Genomic DNA, 19,611 nt, shown 5'->3' on the forward strand with positions numbered 1-19,611 from the left:
AGTGGGTGTAGACAGAGAAAAGGTACAAGAATAGTTATTGGTTTTTTTCCTCAAAGGTATGGAAATTGATCCATGCACAGACCAGGCAGACTATTAAATTTAAACAGGATTAAAGCTTTGTGTGACAAATATATAACAGGTTGAGTGAGGGGCAAAAGAGAGGAACGTTTATTCAAGAGGTGATTACATTGATGAAGTATGGGACTCTAGATTGGGTAAGTAGGATGGGATCAAAGAGTTGGTAGACCAAAGGAGCCTGGGTGGCTCAGTTGCTTGAGCCTCCAACTTCGGCTCAGATCATGATCTCACAGTTCATGGGTTTGAGCTCCGTGTCCAGCTCTGTGTTGAAAGCTCAGAGCCTGGAGCCTTCTTCAGATTCTGTGTCTTCCTCTTTCTCTGCCCCTCCCCCGCTCATGCTCTGTCTCTCTCTCTCTCTCTCTCTCTCAAAACTAAATAAACATTAAAAAATTAAAAAAAAAAAAAAGAATTGGTAGACTGGAGATATTAAGACCATGAACTGAAAGGATAAGAGGTGTTGGTCAGGAATAGAAGGCTTAAAATCAAGATTTTGGTGATGTAGCATTTATTGTTGATTTCAAGAGTGGGAGTGGCTGAGATTAAGTGAAAGAAAACATAATTGGAGGTAAGGAAGCCAAAGAACTTGGAGGGCAAGAAGTCGGCACATAAGTTCACATGGATGTTGAAATTTACAAAAGTATGGCAGTCAAGAAGCAAGCCATGTGCTGAAGTCCTCAATGAATGACAGATGAGTAAGAGGCCAGCAGATGATATCAACAATGAAAATGGAATGGTATGATGTACTGGCCCCCAGAGATTCTGACTCAGTTAAACTGGGGTGGAACATAGGCATCCAACATTTTTCAAAGCTTCTCAGAGGATTCTAATGTGACCCAGAAATACAAATCACTGTGTTAGAATAATTATTGTGAAGTGAAAGGTATGGAGCTGCTGAATGGTAAATACCTACCATAGCTCCTGGGGAATGTGAAGGCCAACAGCAAATAGGAGATGCTGTCTTAGAAAGTTTAGTAAACAAAGAGAAGTTAAGTAACTTGCCCAGGGAGACACAGCTTGGAAATGTTTGGGCTTGGATTCAAAACTTGATCAGCCTGATTCCACAGCCTAGAGGCCTTCACTTTACCATGTTGTCTAGGGGTCAATATTTTAGCTCACAAGACACAAAGAGATGTCTTGGAAAGCAGTTAAAATTCCACAAATGAGACTCTAATAGGCCACAGTGGGAAGAGACAACGTGTCTCTGGAATGATTCAAGTATTTATGTCTTTACCCCTTTTTATCCTCGTTGACCTTTCTACCAGCTTTGTTTCCTTTCTGGATTTGCAACCATCTTCCCAGGAGGTAGAGGGAAAGGGAGCCAGCTTTGTGGGCTGCCCTCATGGATGCCAGCTGGCCTCAATGCCCCCTTTCCCCAAGTACTGTTCTCTAGGGCCTCCTTTCTACACAGGGAGGAAGAAATAGGATGCAGTGCTGCAGCCAAAACCAAGAATTTTGTCTCCCCCTACTTCTGCCTCCTGACATGTCAGCAGCTCTGTATAATGAAAATCTAAATCATTTGTGTGCATACATAGCAACTGTTTATTTTGTTGTTAGCTTTGAGGACTCAGTGGGGGTTCGATGCATTTAGAGAAGAGATCAACACTGGGAAAGCCTAATCTCATAAGTAGACAAAATGAAAATTCAAGCTGAAAATACATTATCTCTACATCTGAAAGGGAGGCCAGTAAAAATATCTTTCAACTTCAGCCCTCTCTCCAGCTCAGGAAATGCTTTTCGACCAAGGACATGGAGGGGAGATGACTCCTTGAAAGGGTCCCGCCTCCTGTCTGCTAGGAAAGTTTTCCTGGGCCTGGTGAGAGATCGTTGTCAGTTCTAGAAATAGCATACCTTTCCCCTCAAACCACCAAGTGGGATGCCTTCCATATTTTACAAAATGCGTTCACTATTAGTTTTCTTGAAACTTCCTTTTTTACCCCCAACCCCCCCCCCCCACCACCACCAACAGGCTGCCTTGGGACCAGATACAATCCTGAAGTTTCTCCACATTAGTACTTCTACCAAGAGTGACTGCCAGACTGGAAAGCGTCTCTTATCACATTTTGAAGGGGCCAGGCCCTCCCTCTTAGTGCAAGTTGTTTAACAGTTTATAAAGCATGTGCGTCTCAGTAGCTTCCTCATCCCCACATCTTCCCAGGGTTTCCCCTCATCCAGCAAAAACCTTTTATTGCCACCTATTCTTGCAGAAGCCAGAAACCCCTTTCCCAGAGGCCAGAGCCTTTCCATCTTCATTTCCTTTCCATCTTGGCAAGGCAGGATCCCAGTGCCTGGAAGCGAACAGAGGCAGCTATTCCTCTGGGAACAGGGATAACGAGGAACAACATTCGGGAGAGGACATTGCCTAAGACACACCTGGGTGACTAAACACTTGCAGGAAAGCAAAGACCACTCCAGGTGTAGAAACTATAACCCTACAGACATGAAGGCATGTTCATGGGGCAGTTACTCCCAATCTGGCATTCTCTCCTGAAAGAACGTCCTGCTAAATGGGCTCTTATGAAACAGTCAGTGGATTGCGAGCTTGTCCAGGTGAATACCCTCCCACCTGTCACCCCCCCCCCCCAGAAGATCTAAGTGTTTCCAGGATTCGTAAAGGACCCATGGTTTGCCACTCCATCTGTGTACACAGGTGGGGAGCATGACAGCCAGCCAGGCACGGAACAAACCATAGTCTCTAAGGTCCTCACCTGACTCATTTGGCCCTCCTCCTGACAGAATGGCTCTCCTTCCTCTCTGCTCAACAGCAGCCAGAGAAGGCAGGCTTAGCTTTCAAGAGCCTGCTCCAGGCCACAGGGAAAAAAAAAAAAAACCCAGGCTACTCAGACATCTCTGCAAAAACAAGGCTTGGCAGCAAAGAAACCAGACACAGGCAGAAAGGAATTTAAATTCAAATTGAACAAGGGGCTGGATCCTTTATTCAGTATAAGCTCCCTGAAGGCCTGATTTCCTCAAAGAACAAAAAAAAAAAATCCCTTTTAAATCCTATCCCCTTTCCTTGGAAAAGGAGAGGAAACATTCCAACTAACTAGTACCTTATACAAGGCGACAGTCATGTAAAACAGTTCTTTCGAATTAACTCCTTCCTGCTCAGTCTCCTGTTTAGGGTGTGACTGCTTCCCAGTGTCTTTGGGTGTCTGGGCCATGTAGGGCAGCAAAGCGTAGGCTTCCTGGAGAGCCATGTGTAAGAAGATGACAGTGTCAGGTCTAAGTATACTCACCACTGAGCTGTGATTTTCCATTTGCCCCTTGCTCCCCCAAGGTCCATTCTCTGCCCTTCTCTGCCACGTTCTGTGCCAAAGCTGACCTCAATGGACTGTAGCAATAGGCTTCCTTGCCAGCTGGCATCTGGCTGGGTCTGGCTAATGGTGGGCACTGGCAGGAGATCAGAGTGGTAAGAGAGTGAGATATATAGATTTCATGCCCCTGTATCCCTCCCAGCTGTGTGGCATTTAAGCAGAGCCCACATCGTGCAACCTAAAAGCCACAGCTGTTACACAGCAGCCCCCAGCGTGCACTGGTGTAGCTCTTGATGGGTTCCAATAGCACAGTTTCTTCCCTTTTCCCTTTCAGTCGTAGGGGTGTTGACGGCTCCCCACTGTTCATAGTGTCTGTATGCCTCACCAGTATTGTAGGTCCCTTTAATCCTACCCACACCACCATAAATGGTCCCTGCATTAAGCTCATCTCAGCTAAGTATACCTTACTGAGTATGCCATCTGTTTCCTGCCAAGACCTTGACTTAAAGACTTCTGCCCCTTCCGTAAATTCCATGCTACAGAATTCATGAATGTTCCCTATCCTGAGAAGAGAGATCCCCTGATCTTTTTTAAGGGGAGTGGCCTGCCTTTTCTCAAATGCCTGACATACTCTCCATATCTTGGAGTTTCCTAAATTAAAGTTGCATTATTTTGTCTATATAATAAAACGGAGGTTTGAGCTGGTTCCATTTTGTTTTGCCTCTTGTTAGTCATCTTTCCTGTAATTGCAAACTCAGTTACACTGCTTTTCTCCCATTGAGCTATTTTCAACTTGCCTTACCTTAAACACTTAATCCAGCTCCATGAGGAAGATAGTTCTTGACACGGATTCAATCACCAGTTCCTCACTATGTTATTCCTCCAGTATCCCCATCTCGGTGATAGAGACCACTCATATCTCAAAGTGGTCATCCCCAAATTCTCACTTGCCCTCACCTATACATTATCCATTAGGCTAAGTGCTGTGGGATCTAATTCCTAAATATCTTCTTTCAGATTCACCCATCTGCTCAAGCCCCACAGTTAACTACCATAGTCAGGACTGGATCCTCTTACACCTAGATTATGGAAATATTTCTAGTTTCTCCCGATTGTCCTCACTTTTGTCAAACTGACCTTTGAAAAAAACACAAACAGGTTTATGTCACTTCCCTTTCAATGGTGCTCCTTTAGGATAAAATCCAAACTACTTATCTTGGTGTAGAAAGCCCCATGGATTCTGGGTAGTATTTCCCTTGTCAGCTTCATTTTTTTTGTTGTTGCCACTTCTATTTTTACAAACCTATTCATTGCTTTCATGATGGTGCCATATTCTTTTCATGTCTCCATGCCTCTTGGTTCCCCGCTCTTTTGTCTCATTCACTCTTGCCTTTGCTGACTAACTCTTCCTACTCATCTCTCAGATTTATCTTAGGCATCATCTTTCCTACGAAGTTTTCTCATGAACCTCTTTACCCCAAGTTGTTTTAATAGCTTCTCTGCATGATCCTTTAGCCCCCTCTTGTTCACTTACTAGCACTCAACACACTGGCAATTATTTATCTTCATGTCTGTCAGAACCCACAACTAACTCTTAAGATGTGAAACTGTTTCTTCTTCCTCTTATCCTCAGCACTTAGCACAGAATGTGGCATGTAGTAGGATGCTCAAGAGATGTGTCCTGAATGAGTGAATAAATGAGTGAATGAGCCCATGAGGGAAGTATATGCTTGAATTCACTCACTTCCGTAAGATCAATATCAGGACCTAACCTTCTTGAAATGGCATATAACTAATCAGCCAATCTTTGCCATTTCTCTCCTTCCAGATAAGGCCGTAACCAAACCACTCTGGAGTGATTAACAATAGAAACAGATGAGCTGGCCTTTTAGATCACGGGCTCTCCCTAATCCTTAAAGCTACAGTTATGGAACAATAGAGCTGGCCTGAATTAATGGCCTTTGGGGGTGGGGTGGGGGGAGCAGTAGACAAATTCTGTCCTTGGGAGACACCAAGTTCTTCTACACCATCCGTCAACCTTGAGCACAGATGGGATGGAGGCCAACCCTAAAAATACATCAGCCCTAGGTGACAGCAGAGCTATGTTCTTTCATGTCTAATTCATCCCAGATGGAGAGGAAGCATTTGATGAGCAGTCTTTGAAACAGGCAGAGAAACTTATATCATGTTCCGAATGACTATAGGGGCAAAAGGCCAGTGTGAATTTCCTGGTTGATAAAAATGAACTCTAATAGAAGTTTCAATAAGGAGCCAGCAGAAACATCCTTGTCATCATCATTGTGAATCCATGTTTATTGAGGGTACAACAAATGCTATAGTCTCTGCTCAGAACATTGGATGGACCACAATTTCTGACCTTATAAGGGACTAGAGAATTCGTGCCACTATTTTGATGCCAGTCACCCAGGCAAAACACAAAATGAAATGTTATGAATATTGTAAAGCATAATAAGGAAGGGGTCTTAGACTATATGCAAACATACTTGATTCGTGTTTTCCCCACTGGGAGTCACCCGCCCCGTAAGCTTCCCCGCAACTGGAAAGGAAGAGAGGCAGGAGAAAATAGGAAGAGTCAAGGTATAGTCCTGAGAAGGTGACAAAAATTTGAACAGTGGCACTCCATAGATGTTCGGAGATAGCAATAAGTCCCAGGGGGAGGGCCGTATGCGTGGAGTGGTGGGAACCAGCCCTGTCTGTCACCTAGTCCTTCCCTGCACACAGGTTCTTACACAGCCTTTAACTCATAGAGAGGAGCTGTAGGACTCTGAAGAGCTGCTTGATTGTGAAGTTACTTTTCAGGTGAGGATCTTCTCCTTATTTTGCATAAAGGAGCACTTTGGGACTTGAGGGCTAGTGGGTACTCACCAGCTAGGTAAACATTTGAGAGAATCATAGTTCTTGATGAATTCTGTAAATAGCCGCTGACCCGCTGGCTTAAACAAAAGAGAAAATGAATGACTGGTAAGTTAAAAAGCATGCAAACACTAGGCTATACTCCTAGCAGGTGGGTAGCAAGTGGCCTTGTCTTAGTGTCTCTTTTTTTTTTTTTTTAAGTTTTTGGACGTTTATCACTTATTCGTTTTTTGAGAAACAGTACGAGTGGGGAGAAGACAGAGAGAGAGAGGGAGACACAGAATGCGAAGCAGGCTCCAGGCTCTGAGATGTCAGCACAGAGCCTGACGCGGGGCTCGAACTCATGAACTGTGGCATCATGACCTGAGCCGAAGTCGGATGCCTCACCGACTGAGCCACCCAGGCGCCCCTTAGTGTCTCTTTTCAAGGCTCCCTTCCCTTCTCTTTCCCACCCTTTCCAATCTTCTGCCAAAACTCAAGGTTTGAGGCAGTGGTCAAGCTCCATGGCATAAGAATTGGTGTTCCTCATGATGCTCTCCACCAACATGACAGGCTTGGGGTTTCTTCCAGCAAAACAAGAGAGCCAGGTGCAGATCAACATGGCTGCAGCTGCTGCACCTCCAGCACAGTAATAGGCCCAGCCAAGCCGACAGGTACCTGTAGAAATAGGGACAGAGATATAAAGGTTGGGTTGTCTTCTCATACATTCTCTTTGGGGTGTTAGGGTTAATGTGATAATATGAAACAGCAAATACAACTTGGCTTCCTGTTTCCTCCTTTTCCTCTTGGGCTTATGGCTGGTATTTGCTTTAGAAAGAAGTTACAGAATTTTATTCTGTTACAGTAGGAACCTGGGGGTGGTGTGGGTGGTAATGGTGGTGATGATGCTAATGAAAATGATGACAAGAGCCACTTAATCACGTGTCAAGAACTATGCTAAACTCCTTGGACATATATCTCATTGACCATTACAGTAACTATATGAGGTAGACACTCTTATTGTCCCCGTTTTATATTAGATGAGGTAACTGAGGCACAGGTTCAGTTAATTGTGAAAAATCACACAGATGAACAGCGATAGAGTCAGGGTATAAACACTGGCTAATCTTGACTCTAAAGCTCTACGTTTTTCACCACACTGATGTGCATAGACTATTTCCAAAGAATCATATTCTGCATCATCAGGAGATTTGACAGGCAAAAAATCAATAAAAATCCCTTGCTGTTTACGACATGTCTTTGTCTTAACCTACCCTTGCATCATCGAGGGAAGAAACATGCGTTGGAATCAAGGCCAAGCTTGTGAGGCAGCAGTTTAAATTTGAAGGGTAATAGGAAAGGTCACCTGTTCAAAAACATCCACTCTACCACCTGCCATCCTATCAGAAGTAGATACTGTCCTTTGAAGTATTTGTGCTTTCTCTGAGAATTTTCCCTCAGAAAATGTCAGTGCCCAAAGAAAAGAGAGCTATTAATTTATAAGGGAACAGACTAACAACTAATTACTAAAAATCAAGTGCCTAAGCAAACAAGACTCCAGCAATTGGAATGGATGCCAGTGATAGGAAACTGCAGAGGGATCCTGAGAAAAGACATAGGTAGTGACCTTCACCTACCTCACAGTCTTGCAGAAAGCTAGGTCTAACTACAGTCAGTTGGAGATGTCAAGACTGATCCTCATGACAATTTACTTTTTAATAACCAATTTCTTCTGTTCACATGGTGCCCAGGGAATGTTAATTTTACTTCTTCTAATTGACTAGTTGGCATGTCATATAAAGAGTCTAAGATGGTCCCAAGTTAGGCTGCTTTGCTCCTCTATTCGGGACAGCCTTATATATCCCGAAATTCTCACCTCAGAAATAGTGTTCCTTCTACCACCAAATTATCACTCATGCTGTCTCTCCTGCCAGAAACAGCTTCTTTCCTCTTATTCACCAACTCATATCTACCTTGGAACTCTATCCAGGACTTCCAAGAAACTTTCCTAGATTAACCCCAGTCGGCTCAAGTCACCTCAACAAGTATCCTACCAGGAGTTTGTCCATACATCCCTTACATGGGTGTACCTGTTGGTCAAAATTTTGGGAGGAAAATTTGCATATCAAATATTTTTCATCTACCCTTTACCCCCTTCTAGATTGGCTCAACAGTGCAGATGCATTAGCTTCTTTCTTGATAATAGCTCCCATATTGTGTCAACAGTGGGTGCTCAGTGTGCATGATTTAGCCTGACAATATTCCAAAGGTGGGTACACTTACATTTTTTAACCCTCAACATCCAAACTTATGACTTAATTTTTTTATTAAAGTTACAAAACCGGCCATAGTATTGTTCTGTTTGTTTCTGGAATGTGCTACGATCCTTGTCACCATAAGGCCTATGCATATTCTACTCCCTAAAATGCTTACTGCATGTAGGCATGTGCACATATACTTCTCACCACTCTTTTTGCCTAGTGAATTTTCAATCATTCTTCAAAGCTCAGCCCAATCATTGATTCCTTAGTGAAGCCCTCCCTGACCTCCCTAAGTCAAATTCCTTCATCAGAGGCCCTCATGAGTACTGTGTATATTGCCTTCTATACTTGAATGAATGAATGGATCCCTTATCCCTTCCCATGGCAAATGTCAAACTTCAGTTCTTCAGCAGAGATACTGCTTTACCATAGATGGAGGCGGTCATATAACTCCCCACTGAAAATTATAGCGAAAGCCAGACTACAGTAGATAATGGAAACAATGCAATCCTTAGATAGATGGAGTGAATTTGAAAGAGAACCATTCTCAGGGAAAATAATCTAGCTATCTACAGACTGGCCTCAACATGAACAATGATGGGTGGGACTCTGGGAAGAGTAAACTGAAGAATACCACATTGAGGCAAGCAAACAATAAATTTGTTCCTTAACCACCTTGTCACGCCTCCCCTTAGACATACATACATACTCCCTCTCTTACTAAAAGTAGGAGGCTTTATATAATGCTTTGGGTTTCACGAGGTGAAAACTGTAGAGACGGGCAAACCTTCAACTTCTGCCATCCTTAGGAAGAAGGCCGCAGGTTTTATTGTGCCCAGTTCACAGACAGGAATCGTGAGGCTCAGTTGATAGCCTTAAGAACTCTCTCCGAAACAGAGAGGTAGAGGCAAGGATCCAGACCAAGTCTCTCTACTCTCAATCTGGTACTCTGTCTTCTACTGTTGTTTTTTTTTTTTTTTCCATCTTCTCAAAAGCCATTTTCCTCCTATAGGACCCTTGACCTACAAGCCCTAAAGAGGGGCTCCTAAATTAATTTGTAATAGATCCACCTGAGCTTCCCCTGTGACCCCTCTAACCGAAATCTCCTGTGCTCACATGGTAGAGTAGACAGGCGCCAGCTCTGAGGTGGACTAACTGTCAGGCAACTTCCTCCTCTCTGGAATGCTCCCAATCTAGTCCAGACAAGGCATCCGAAGTCTCATTCTGTTTCTTCAGTTGCTTGTCAGCTCATCCTCCCATTAGAGTAGCAGGGACATTTTTATTAGATATATGCACCCAGGGACCAGGGAAAGACTTGTTTCTGTAAATGAAAGGAATAGATGCATAGCATGCCATTACCTCTAAGCTCTAGGCAGGAAGAAAGTTGACAGAGCGGGCAACTCCGGAGTGAAGACCTGGCTAGAAGGACTTCAATAAACCTTATTGAAGTCAGTCAGAACCGGGTACCACTGGGCGAGGATTCAGCACCAAAGCGCTCCCATTGCCACACCAAATGCACTCAGAGTTTCCATTCAGAGTCAGAGTCATGGAGTCACAGCGTCACAGAGGCACAGACACTCCTATTAGGTAACTGAACAGCACCTAAGCTACAGGCTGCTGCCACACGGGGAGCCAAGGAGAAATAGAGGAAATACACCTTCTATCCAAACCTCTCCCCACAACCCTCCCTGTTATCTGCTTGAGGAAATAAAGAGGTTACATCACTAGCATTGCAAAGGGGAGGCAGGGGAAGCAAACCTTTAAAGAAGCACAGCTTCAGGTTGAGAGCTGATGTCAATATTCACCTACTCCACAGAAACCTTGGACACTGGTCTGATGCCCTATAGAGGAACTTGTGCTTTCTATGAAAGGGTGCAAAATAGGGAGCAGTGACGATGAGCTACCGCCTTTTTCCTCCAATCGCCTTTTAGTGAAGTCCCAGGAACCATCACCAATCCCTAAATCCTACTCCTTGAAGCACTGTTGATTCTTCTATTCATCTGACAAATACATATTAAGTTCCTACTATGTGCCATACATTTTGAATGCACCATCTCATTGGACTCTCACAACAGCCATGATTATTTTCCTTAACAGCTGAGAAAATGGAGTCTCAGAAAGATAAATTACTTTACCAACTTACAAGTGTTCAGATGTGAGTGGCAGCACGGAACGTCCATGGTCATCTATTTCCATGCCAGAAGAATGGAGCCAAGGATACAAGTTACTATAAGCCAAAGTATAATGCCTTCAACTAATCACTTCAACTTTCTGCATCTCAATTTCCTTTTTTTTTTTTTTAAGTGAAGGGAATTTTTGCTGAAGAGATTTTAAAAATCCCCTTCCAACTCAGAATGTCCATTCTACTCTGAATGTGATCAATGTTTTAAGAGACATGCAGGAAATTCTACAGGAAAATCTAGGGAAAAAAAGAATTATTTCTATCTGGGAGAATTCAGGCTCAGGAAATGTTTGTGTGTGTATGGTGTGTGTGTGTGTGTGTGTGTGTGTGTGTGTGTTTACTTAAATTTTAGTTAGTTAATATACAGTGCAAGATTGGTTTCAGGAGTAGAATTCAAAATTCAGTGATTCATCACTTACAAATGACACCCAGTGCTCATTGCAACAAGTGCTCAGGTAATGCTTTATAAAGAACATAGCATTGCAACTTGACTTCAGTAGCGGGAAGTGGGCATTCTAGGAAGTGGGAATGGTTGGTGTGAGCAAAGTACGTAAGTGAGAAGGTTGACCACACGCTCCAGAAACAGTACTCTATTCAGAATTGCTTCGGGAAAGAAGATGTAGTTGGCAAATAATAAGCTGAATCGAGACCAGGAGGAACCATGGAATGTGGCATCTTTCCCACAAGCAATGGGGAGCAATGGAAATTTTCTGACCAGAGGTATGATAGAAAACAGTGTCTCAGCCTCGGCACTATTGATATTTTGGGCCAAACAAATCTTTGTTGTACGGGGGTGAAGTGGGGTGGGGTGGGGAGGGTTGTCTTGTGTATTGTTGCACCCTGGCCTCTACCGACTAGATGTCTGCAACTTATCCCTCCCCCCTGAGTGGTGGAAACCAAAAATATCCACAAACATTGTCAAGCATCCTTGGGAGTGGGGGCGTGGTGGATTGCTTTCCGTTAAGAACGACTGAGTTAGAGGTATAGTTTGGGAAGATTAACCTAAAATCTCTCTATAAAAGAGACTGGAGGCAGTTGTACACTGTAGGAAGAGACCGGTTAACCAGAGGACAGGGATGCTGGTACACATCCAACAATACATAAAGCAGCCTCCCACAACAAAAAATGATCTGGCCAAAAATGTCAATATTTTTGATGTTAAGCAACCCTCATCTAGGCAAAACACCAGATATTTACACTTTGAATGACCTCCAAAATGAATCTTGATGACTGAACAATTAGCCCAACAGAATGGAAGCTTTTCCCTTAAGAACATCTGTGCATGGTTCCCTATTGACCTGGGGAGCTGGCTGGAACTGCAGCATGGTCAGCTTTGAGTATTCTAGTATGCTAGCTCAGGGAAGCTGGGGAAGGCCAAGGAGAGAGATCTCACGAGGTATTCAGGAGGAATACCCTGGGAGTCAGGAGACTGGAGTCTTTGAAGGAACCTCTTCACCCCACTGGAATTCAGCTATCTCACTCCTAAAATGGGAGAAAGCAATTAAGTACCTGTCTAAAGACAGAGCAATAAAGACCAGATGAGTTCGTGAGGTCTTTTTCAGAAGTAGCCAGGATCGCTGCTGCCTCACCTCTCAGATTGCACCAATTCTGAGCCTCCATGCTACAATTGTTCAGGGACCTGTATGCTCAGAAAATAATGCAGTAAGCTGGCATCACACTGGGGGATTGTCTCTACACACATGCATATGTATCTGTGAAAAGAAAGATTAGGTGGCAGGAGAGAGGGAGAAAAGAGGTCCTAACTGCAAATTCGCTGCATGCAAAGTTTCTAGAGGGGCCCTGAGATAAGCCTGTTCCTTTTTGTGCTCTTCTGTACAATTTCTAACACTCTGTGAGTCATTCTATTCCAATGTTGAATTTGCTATGACAAGATCCCTCATAAAAGTTATTAAATCATCACTCAGCAGTGGGCCTGACATTTAAATCAAGACACGTTGCTTTTATTCCAAGTTGCAAATCAAATTGGTTTGGAGTTTGACGCGATTTTCTTTGATTCAGCATTAAGTTATATTATTACATCTCTGCTGTTTAGAGAACAAACTGTCACTGGCTGCTACTTAAACTGACTGCCCTCCATAGAACCCCAGTCCTATGTACTTAAGGGACATGGTGTCTGGCCAACTACAAATGGGTCATTATGAACTACTGGGAGGTGTTAGCCACACGCTGATGCTTTTGGTACGGCCTAGCATTGGTGTGGGCGTCAGGATTGGGAATCAGAGTAGGAAAGAGTAACAGAGAGGCTTTCTCTGCAGCTAACATGCTCAGAATGCCAGCTTAGAAGCCAAGGATGCTAGAGAACTAATCGGAAGAAAAGAGTCCTGCTTGGAGAAAGAGGGAAAAGGCATAAAAGAGAGTGAACCCACTTCGGAAGACAGTTTGACAATTTCTTGTAAAACTAAAGATACTTATACCATATGATTAAGAAATCATGCTCCTTTGTATTTACCCAAAGAAGTTTAAAACTTATGTCCACACAAAAACCTGCACAAGGATTTTTATAGCAACTTTATTCATAATTGCCCATTCTTGGAAGCAAGAAGTCCTTCAGTAGGTGAATGGATAGAGTAACTGCGGTCCATCCAGACAATGGAATATGATTCAACACTAAAAAGAAGCGAGCTACCAAGCTATGAAAAACATGGAGTAAACTTAAATATATATTACTAAGTGAAAGGTCAATCTGAAAAGGCTACTTACTCTAGTATTCCAACTATGGGGATGGTAAAATGATCAAAGGTTGCCATGAGTTGGTAGGCTTGGGGAGGGATAAATAGGCAGGTCATGGAGTGTTGGTAGAGCAGTGAAAACACTCGGTTGGATAGTATAATGGTGGATACACATCAATATACATTTGTGCAAATGCATAGAATGTATACCACCAAGAGTGAACCATAATGTAAACTATGGACTTCAGGTGACTATGGTGTGTCAATGGAGGCTTATCAGTCGTAATAAGTATACCACTCTGGGGGGGGGGATGTTGATAATGGTAGAGGCTATGCATGCATGGGGGAATATAGGAAAATCTTTTCACATTCCCTTCAATTTTGCTGTGAATCTTAAACTGCTTTATCGAAGTTTTCATTTAAAAAGAGTGAGCTAAGTCTGTCTTTTGGGTTTCTCAAGCCTTCTCTTTTACAAAATCATCTGATGGAAGTCTTGGCCCCTGAAAGTTTGGAGGAAGAGACAGGGAAGCAAGAATATAGCCAGTACCTAATGACCACTGACACTTCCAACACTGACGAAGGGCTAGACGAAATGAAATGGAACTTTCAGATATATGAAGTTTTGATTTGATGCAAGTGTTGCCAAAAGCCTAGTTCTGGGAGCTAACACTCCAGAAAAAGGCATGCTTATGACCCAGGATCAGAGGTAAGGCGCCCCAGATATGTGGTGAGGAAGGGACTAATGGAAGGGATAAGATCTATGAAGTAGCTTGGAGCTTTGGGGTAGGGCAAGAAGGTATAGAGCTGTTTACCAATGTAAGCAGCTTAGGGGTATGGATGGGGGACTATAGTCCTATACAAAGGTGACATCCAAATTCTAGGAACTCATGAAGTCAGGATTCAGGGACGGGGTTCAGGTAGAATGCAATGAGAACAATATTGACATCTTTTTTATCATCAAATCTACTCCCATAATCAGGGAACTTGAGAGACACTGCTTGAGCCTTATAGGCAAAATGATGGAAGAAGTGACCCCAAGGTAGAGGGGGACCTGCAATGGGAACAAGCATATTGCCCTCAACCTCACCATCCAGAGCAGAAAGACAGAACAGATATGCAGGATGTCTGTCTAGGAGCCACCTGTGGGGCCATCGCAGCCTTCATAGCAAACCAGGCTGCCCGCACTGGCCCTGAGAACAATCACCTCAGCTACAGAGAGATATTTAAGATTCCGTTGGCATTCTGGGGCGCCTGGGTGGCTCAGTCGGTTACACGTGTGACTTCAGGTCATGATCTCACGGTTCATGAGTTCAGAGCCCCGCATCGGGCCCTGTGCTGATAGCTCAGAGCCTAGAGCCTGCTTCGGATTCTGTGTCTCCCTCTGTCTCTGCCCCTCCCCCAGTCGTGCTCTGTCTCTGTCTCTCAAAATATGCACAAATGTTAAAAAAAATTAAAAAAAGAGATTCCTTTGGATGTCTGTGGAGGGAAAGGGAAAGAATTAGAGAGAGATTAAAGAAAGGAAAGAGTCTAAAGGAGAGCCAGTGGGATAGATAGGTAGAAGAGGAAGAAAAGAAAGATGGGGGGAGTTTAGAAAACATTAGTATAAAATTAGAACACTAGAGAACATAGGGACCGAGTGGAGAGGTTGAGCTCTTCAACAGACCTCTTCCTAATAAAAGTGGAGTTTTCCCCAAAGCATACCCAGCTTAGGAAAATCAGCTGCTCCTCCCTTCACCCACCATCTCAACTTATGAAACGAGGGCTGCAACCCACCTGGTTGGGTTCATGGTTGGGGGTGGGGAGGGCTAGGGTTGCCATTTGCTTATTCAACATATTTTTTGCCATAGGAACTTGCATTTTGTGTTAAGCAGGCAGCAAGGGTTTGGAAGAAGTTGGTGGTCCCATCTGTTCAGAGAGACACTGCTAACTATAGGGTCTCCATAGGTAGCAGCATAAAAATATTTTCAATGCAGCCAAGCTAAATGAGGAGAGAACTTTCTCTGCTAGGTTCAGCATAGATGAATAATTGTAAAATATAAAGCAAAGCCAATGAATTCAAGGGCAATTGCCAAACACCCTACCCCCCAACACCCTACCACAGCCCCCAGTAAAAAGATAGCCAAAGCCATGAGGACAGCTTTCTTCTTACTCTCCAGGCTGGGCATAACTATCAACCAGACTCTAGATTGGAGGCCAAGAACCTACTAAAGATTCTAGAAGTCTGTCAGGCTCTCTTGCCAGAGACAAAGGCAAAAAAAAAAAAATCCTTTGAAAAAACTTCAGTAGTTTAGGAAAACATGTTTTTGTTAGTAGTCACTATTTCTAACCACTTCCAGAAAGTTAGAGTAGCACTCAGTAAAGACTCAAATCCTCATGGTGACAGAGATGCCCTGATATGGTTGATTTTCTTTCTCTTATAGTTCTGCCAAAAAAAAAAAAAAAAACAAAAACGAGTCCTTCCATTGAAATCTTCCACAGCACTATTAAACATCTGCTTCTGACCCATCCACATATGTTGCTAACCAGTCTTTCCTATTTATATTATTTCCTGCATAGCTATCCCAAGTTTTAGCTAATCTCATCTTTTTCTTCATTAGGGGATAAGTGAGAGGAATCATGTCTTAGGCCAACTTAAATTGTGCTTCTGGATCTTTCTTAAGATTGACCCCCATCCGCCCCTGAAGAAACCTTCGTGTCACTCTGTTATTCTTTATATAGACCATCAAATGACACTTGAAGCAGCTTTTCAGAAGAGCTTTGGGAATTGCCGTAGACTGAATGTTTGTGAACCCCCAAATTTATATGTTAAATCTAAATGCCCAACGTGATGGTATTTGGAGGTGGAGCCTTTGGGAATTGACTAGGTCATGAGGGTGGAGCTTTAATAAATGGGATTAGTGCCCTTATGAAAGAGACCCCCCCAATGAGCTCCCATGCCCCCTCCTGCCATGTGAGGACACAGGGAGAAGATTGCCACATGTGAAGCAGAAAGAAAAAATTCACCAGACACTAAATCTGCTGGCACCTTGATCTTGGACTTCTTAGCCTCCAGAACTGTGAGAAAAACATTTCTGTTGTTTATAAGCCACCTAGTTTTTGGTATCTCTCACAGCAGTCCAAATGGACTAAGACAGGTACTTTCCCCCCAAAGAGACTGGTCAAAAAACAGCCAACCAAGTGTTTGTACCTGTTCGATTCAGCATGAGCTCTCTAAGAAATTGGCCTCTCTCATCTAGCATCTGCTCAATAGATTTCTGATTGTATCCACTTGAACTTTTTCAGCTCATAGTCACTGTGGTGAGCTCTTTAAATATGTTGTTCTCACATAGGTAAGATCAACAAACTAGATTGAGGGAAAGGGAGCCAGAGAGAGAAGTGGAACAAGTGAAGAGAATATTAGTGTGACAAGTGTTATTATATAGATGAAACAAAGATATAGATGTAGGACATCAAATCCAGCTCAAAGAAGGCAAGGAGTTTTCAAGAAAAAGTAGGAAGTTAACTAGCTGAGGAAGGGGGAGAAGGGTGTTCCTAACAATGGACACAACACATGCAAGGTTGCAAAGGTTTGAAAGAACATGGTATTTTGAGGGTGGCCGGGCAAGAGGAAGATCTTGAGTGATAATGGATGTGACAGCCAAGGTCCATATAGGCCATTCTTAAGGAGTCTTTATCCTGTAGACAATGGGGACCATTGCTAAAGAATGGGAATGACATCAGATTCGCATTTTTCAAAATCACTTTGGCCACAGGAGGTGAGACCGATCAAGGGAGTAGTGTGAGAAATATGGAGACAGAGTCAAGAGTTGTTTTCTGTAATATAGATGGCAACTTACACTAAAAGAAGATAGATTCTAAAGTTCTCATGAGCCTTAGCAGTATTTATCCCTTTTGATGATTCATGTCATTATGGTTTGTAATTGATATTATTATGGTTGTATTTGTTAGATGTCTATATATGTATATATATAGATATAATATATGCATGTTTATATAATATATATATAAAATGGCTATATGGATGATATATCTATACGATATATATCATATATCATATATTATATATATAACATCTCCTCAAAGCTTCTTGAAGACTATATTCTTGAATTCTTAAAATTATGTACAGTGTCTCATTCAGTATTTTATGTACAGTAAGTGTCCATAATATGCTTATTGAGTGACTGTTACATACTTTTTTTTTCTCATTGGACTAAATGGCTTTATTGGGGAAATCCAGGATCACAACAGACTTAAGAGTTGCAGCTGGGTCCCTTCTTCCTGCCAAAGGTGGGCACAGCATTGACAAATGGCTGGTTGTACTGCAACCAGTACAACCATATGACTTGGCCTTTCTTCTTCCATTTATCCTGTTTGGCCACCTTGGGAGTCCGCCCTCTTATGTTCCTGGCACAGGCCAGGGAACCACGGACTTTTCTTCCAAGCATGGGGCCAGCTGCTTCCAGGGTGATCAGAGCCTCAACTCCACACTGACCAGGAATGGCCTCATCCTCTAGGTGAGTGCCTGCCAGGAGGAAGACTTGACCTTCTTGAGTGATCCCCTCCCGTGAGACTGAACCACGGCCACCGCAGCCTCTACTGCAAAGATAGAGTCAAGAAAGAGGAAGCAGCAAAGGTGCACACGTGCTCACCACCTGCTATGTGCCATGTCACTGCTCTTCTGGCAAGCTGACATACCTCACGACTCAGGAGCAAGTGCACCCTCATTCCAGCCATTGATTTAGCCCCATACCTGTGAGGCCAGCTTTGAGCATTCAGCTATTTCCATCCATGCTCCATTGGCCAATAGATATAGGACCCTGAAGGCTCTCATCGGGTCCGGAACCTCTAGGTAACAACCAATGCCACAAATACGTTAAATAATGTGTGGCAATACCACCCAATATGTGTACAGAACTTTACAATTTATGAGGCGCTTTTTCTATCCATTATTTCATTTAATCCTCTTTTACTTATTGTATTCATTCATCAAGCCCCAGCTAGAGGCAGGAATGTTGTTATAGAGAAAGCCATTGAGTAGACAGGTAAGTATTTGACCAAGAGTGACACTTAGCCAGAGAGTAGAGACTGGGCCAGGACCATACGTGCTCGGAAGTCAAGTGGTGCACGAACAAGATCCTGGATGAGAATTACAGAGAACGGTGTCTGCAGCCGTGACCTGTCATTTACAAACTGAACCAGTAGGCAAGTGATTTAACACTTCGGAGTGTCAGCCCTCCTGTGAGTAAAATGGAAGTGACGCCACCCACCTCACAGAGCAGCTGTGAAGGTCAAATGATATGACACATATAAAGCACTCAGCACAACACCTAGAATGATCAACGCATCTTGGCTCCTTTTTCTTCCCGCTAAACACTTTTCAACTAGTCTATTCCTTCCCACAAATGTCTGGAGAGAGCTTTAAAATACAGATTTCTAGGCCCGGCTCCAGATATATAGAATTATTATCTCTGGGAAGAGGGCCCAGATGATTGCAACACACAGTCCAGTGGGGAACCACCTGAATGAGACCATATCATTAGCTCAAACTGGTCTAGCTTTCAGATGAAAAGTCCGACTTTCACTGAGAACCTACAGCGCTCGATGCAATGCTAGGGGCTTTCTCTTGAAAGATGTATTTGTGTGCAATTTCTCCCAAAATTCACCCGGGGGGGGGGGGGGGCTTGGTGAAGACGGTTTGAAAAAGTCATACAACACAGCAGAAAGACATATATTTCCACCCCTGTAACTCTAACCTTGCCAGAGAACTGCCCCTGGGATGTGTGTGCAAGAATTGTTCCCCGTTTTCCTTCTGGTTCCTACCTTTGAAATCTGTTTCACTTATCAAATAACCTGGGTCAGTCTAAGCCATAAGAATAACAATACTAATAATGGCAGTCATTGTTCACATTTATTGAGTTCGGGCCCTATACGAAATTTTAGGTACATCAGTTCATTTCATCCCTGCGAGAGCCCTGTGAAAATGGGCGTTACGGTACTAACACCCCTATTTACAAACGGTTTCTGTTTCTAAACAAAGGCTTACAATACTGTTTCATTCCCCAGTAGCCAGGGAAAGACACAGACTAAAACTGAGGGGGACAAAAAACTATGATATTGAGGTTTGTAGAAGGATATTTGAATGGAGGAAACGGAAGCAAGGAAATTAAACGTGAATCATATTCTTTGACCTGAGGACCAGAGGCTGAACGAAGAAGCAGAGAACAGAATGAATTCGCCTGACTTTACTGCCATCTCGTGGTGGTCTGATGTACAGACAAGCAGTTCACAAGTCT

The 19,611-nt window shown here is 43.3% G+C and overlaps 1 protein-coding gene across 1 annotated transcript in view; it reads right to left on the reverse strand.

Moving 5' to 3' along the window:
* Positions 1-6,579: 6,579 nt before the first annotated feature.
* LHFPL1 (LHFPL tetraspan subfamily member 1) overlaps positions 6,580-19,611 on the reverse strand; it is a 47,418-nt gene continuing 34,386 nt past the window's right edge. Inside the window, exon 4 of the mRNA XM_045471946.1 lies at positions 6,580-6,863. Within this exon, the coding sequence (XP_045327902.1) occupies positions 6,682-6,863 (182 nt within the window). The 3' untranslated portion in view covers positions 6,580-6,681. The remainder of the gene's footprint in view (positions 6,864-19,611) is intronic.

This window comes from Leopardus geoffroyi, chromosome X, assembly GCF_018350155.1.
Source record: "Leopardus geoffroyi isolate Oge1 chromosome X, O.geoffroyi_Oge1_pat1.0, whole genome shotgun sequence".
Lineage (NCBI taxonomy): Eukaryota > Metazoa > Chordata > Mammalia > Carnivora > Felidae > Leopardus > Leopardus geoffroyi.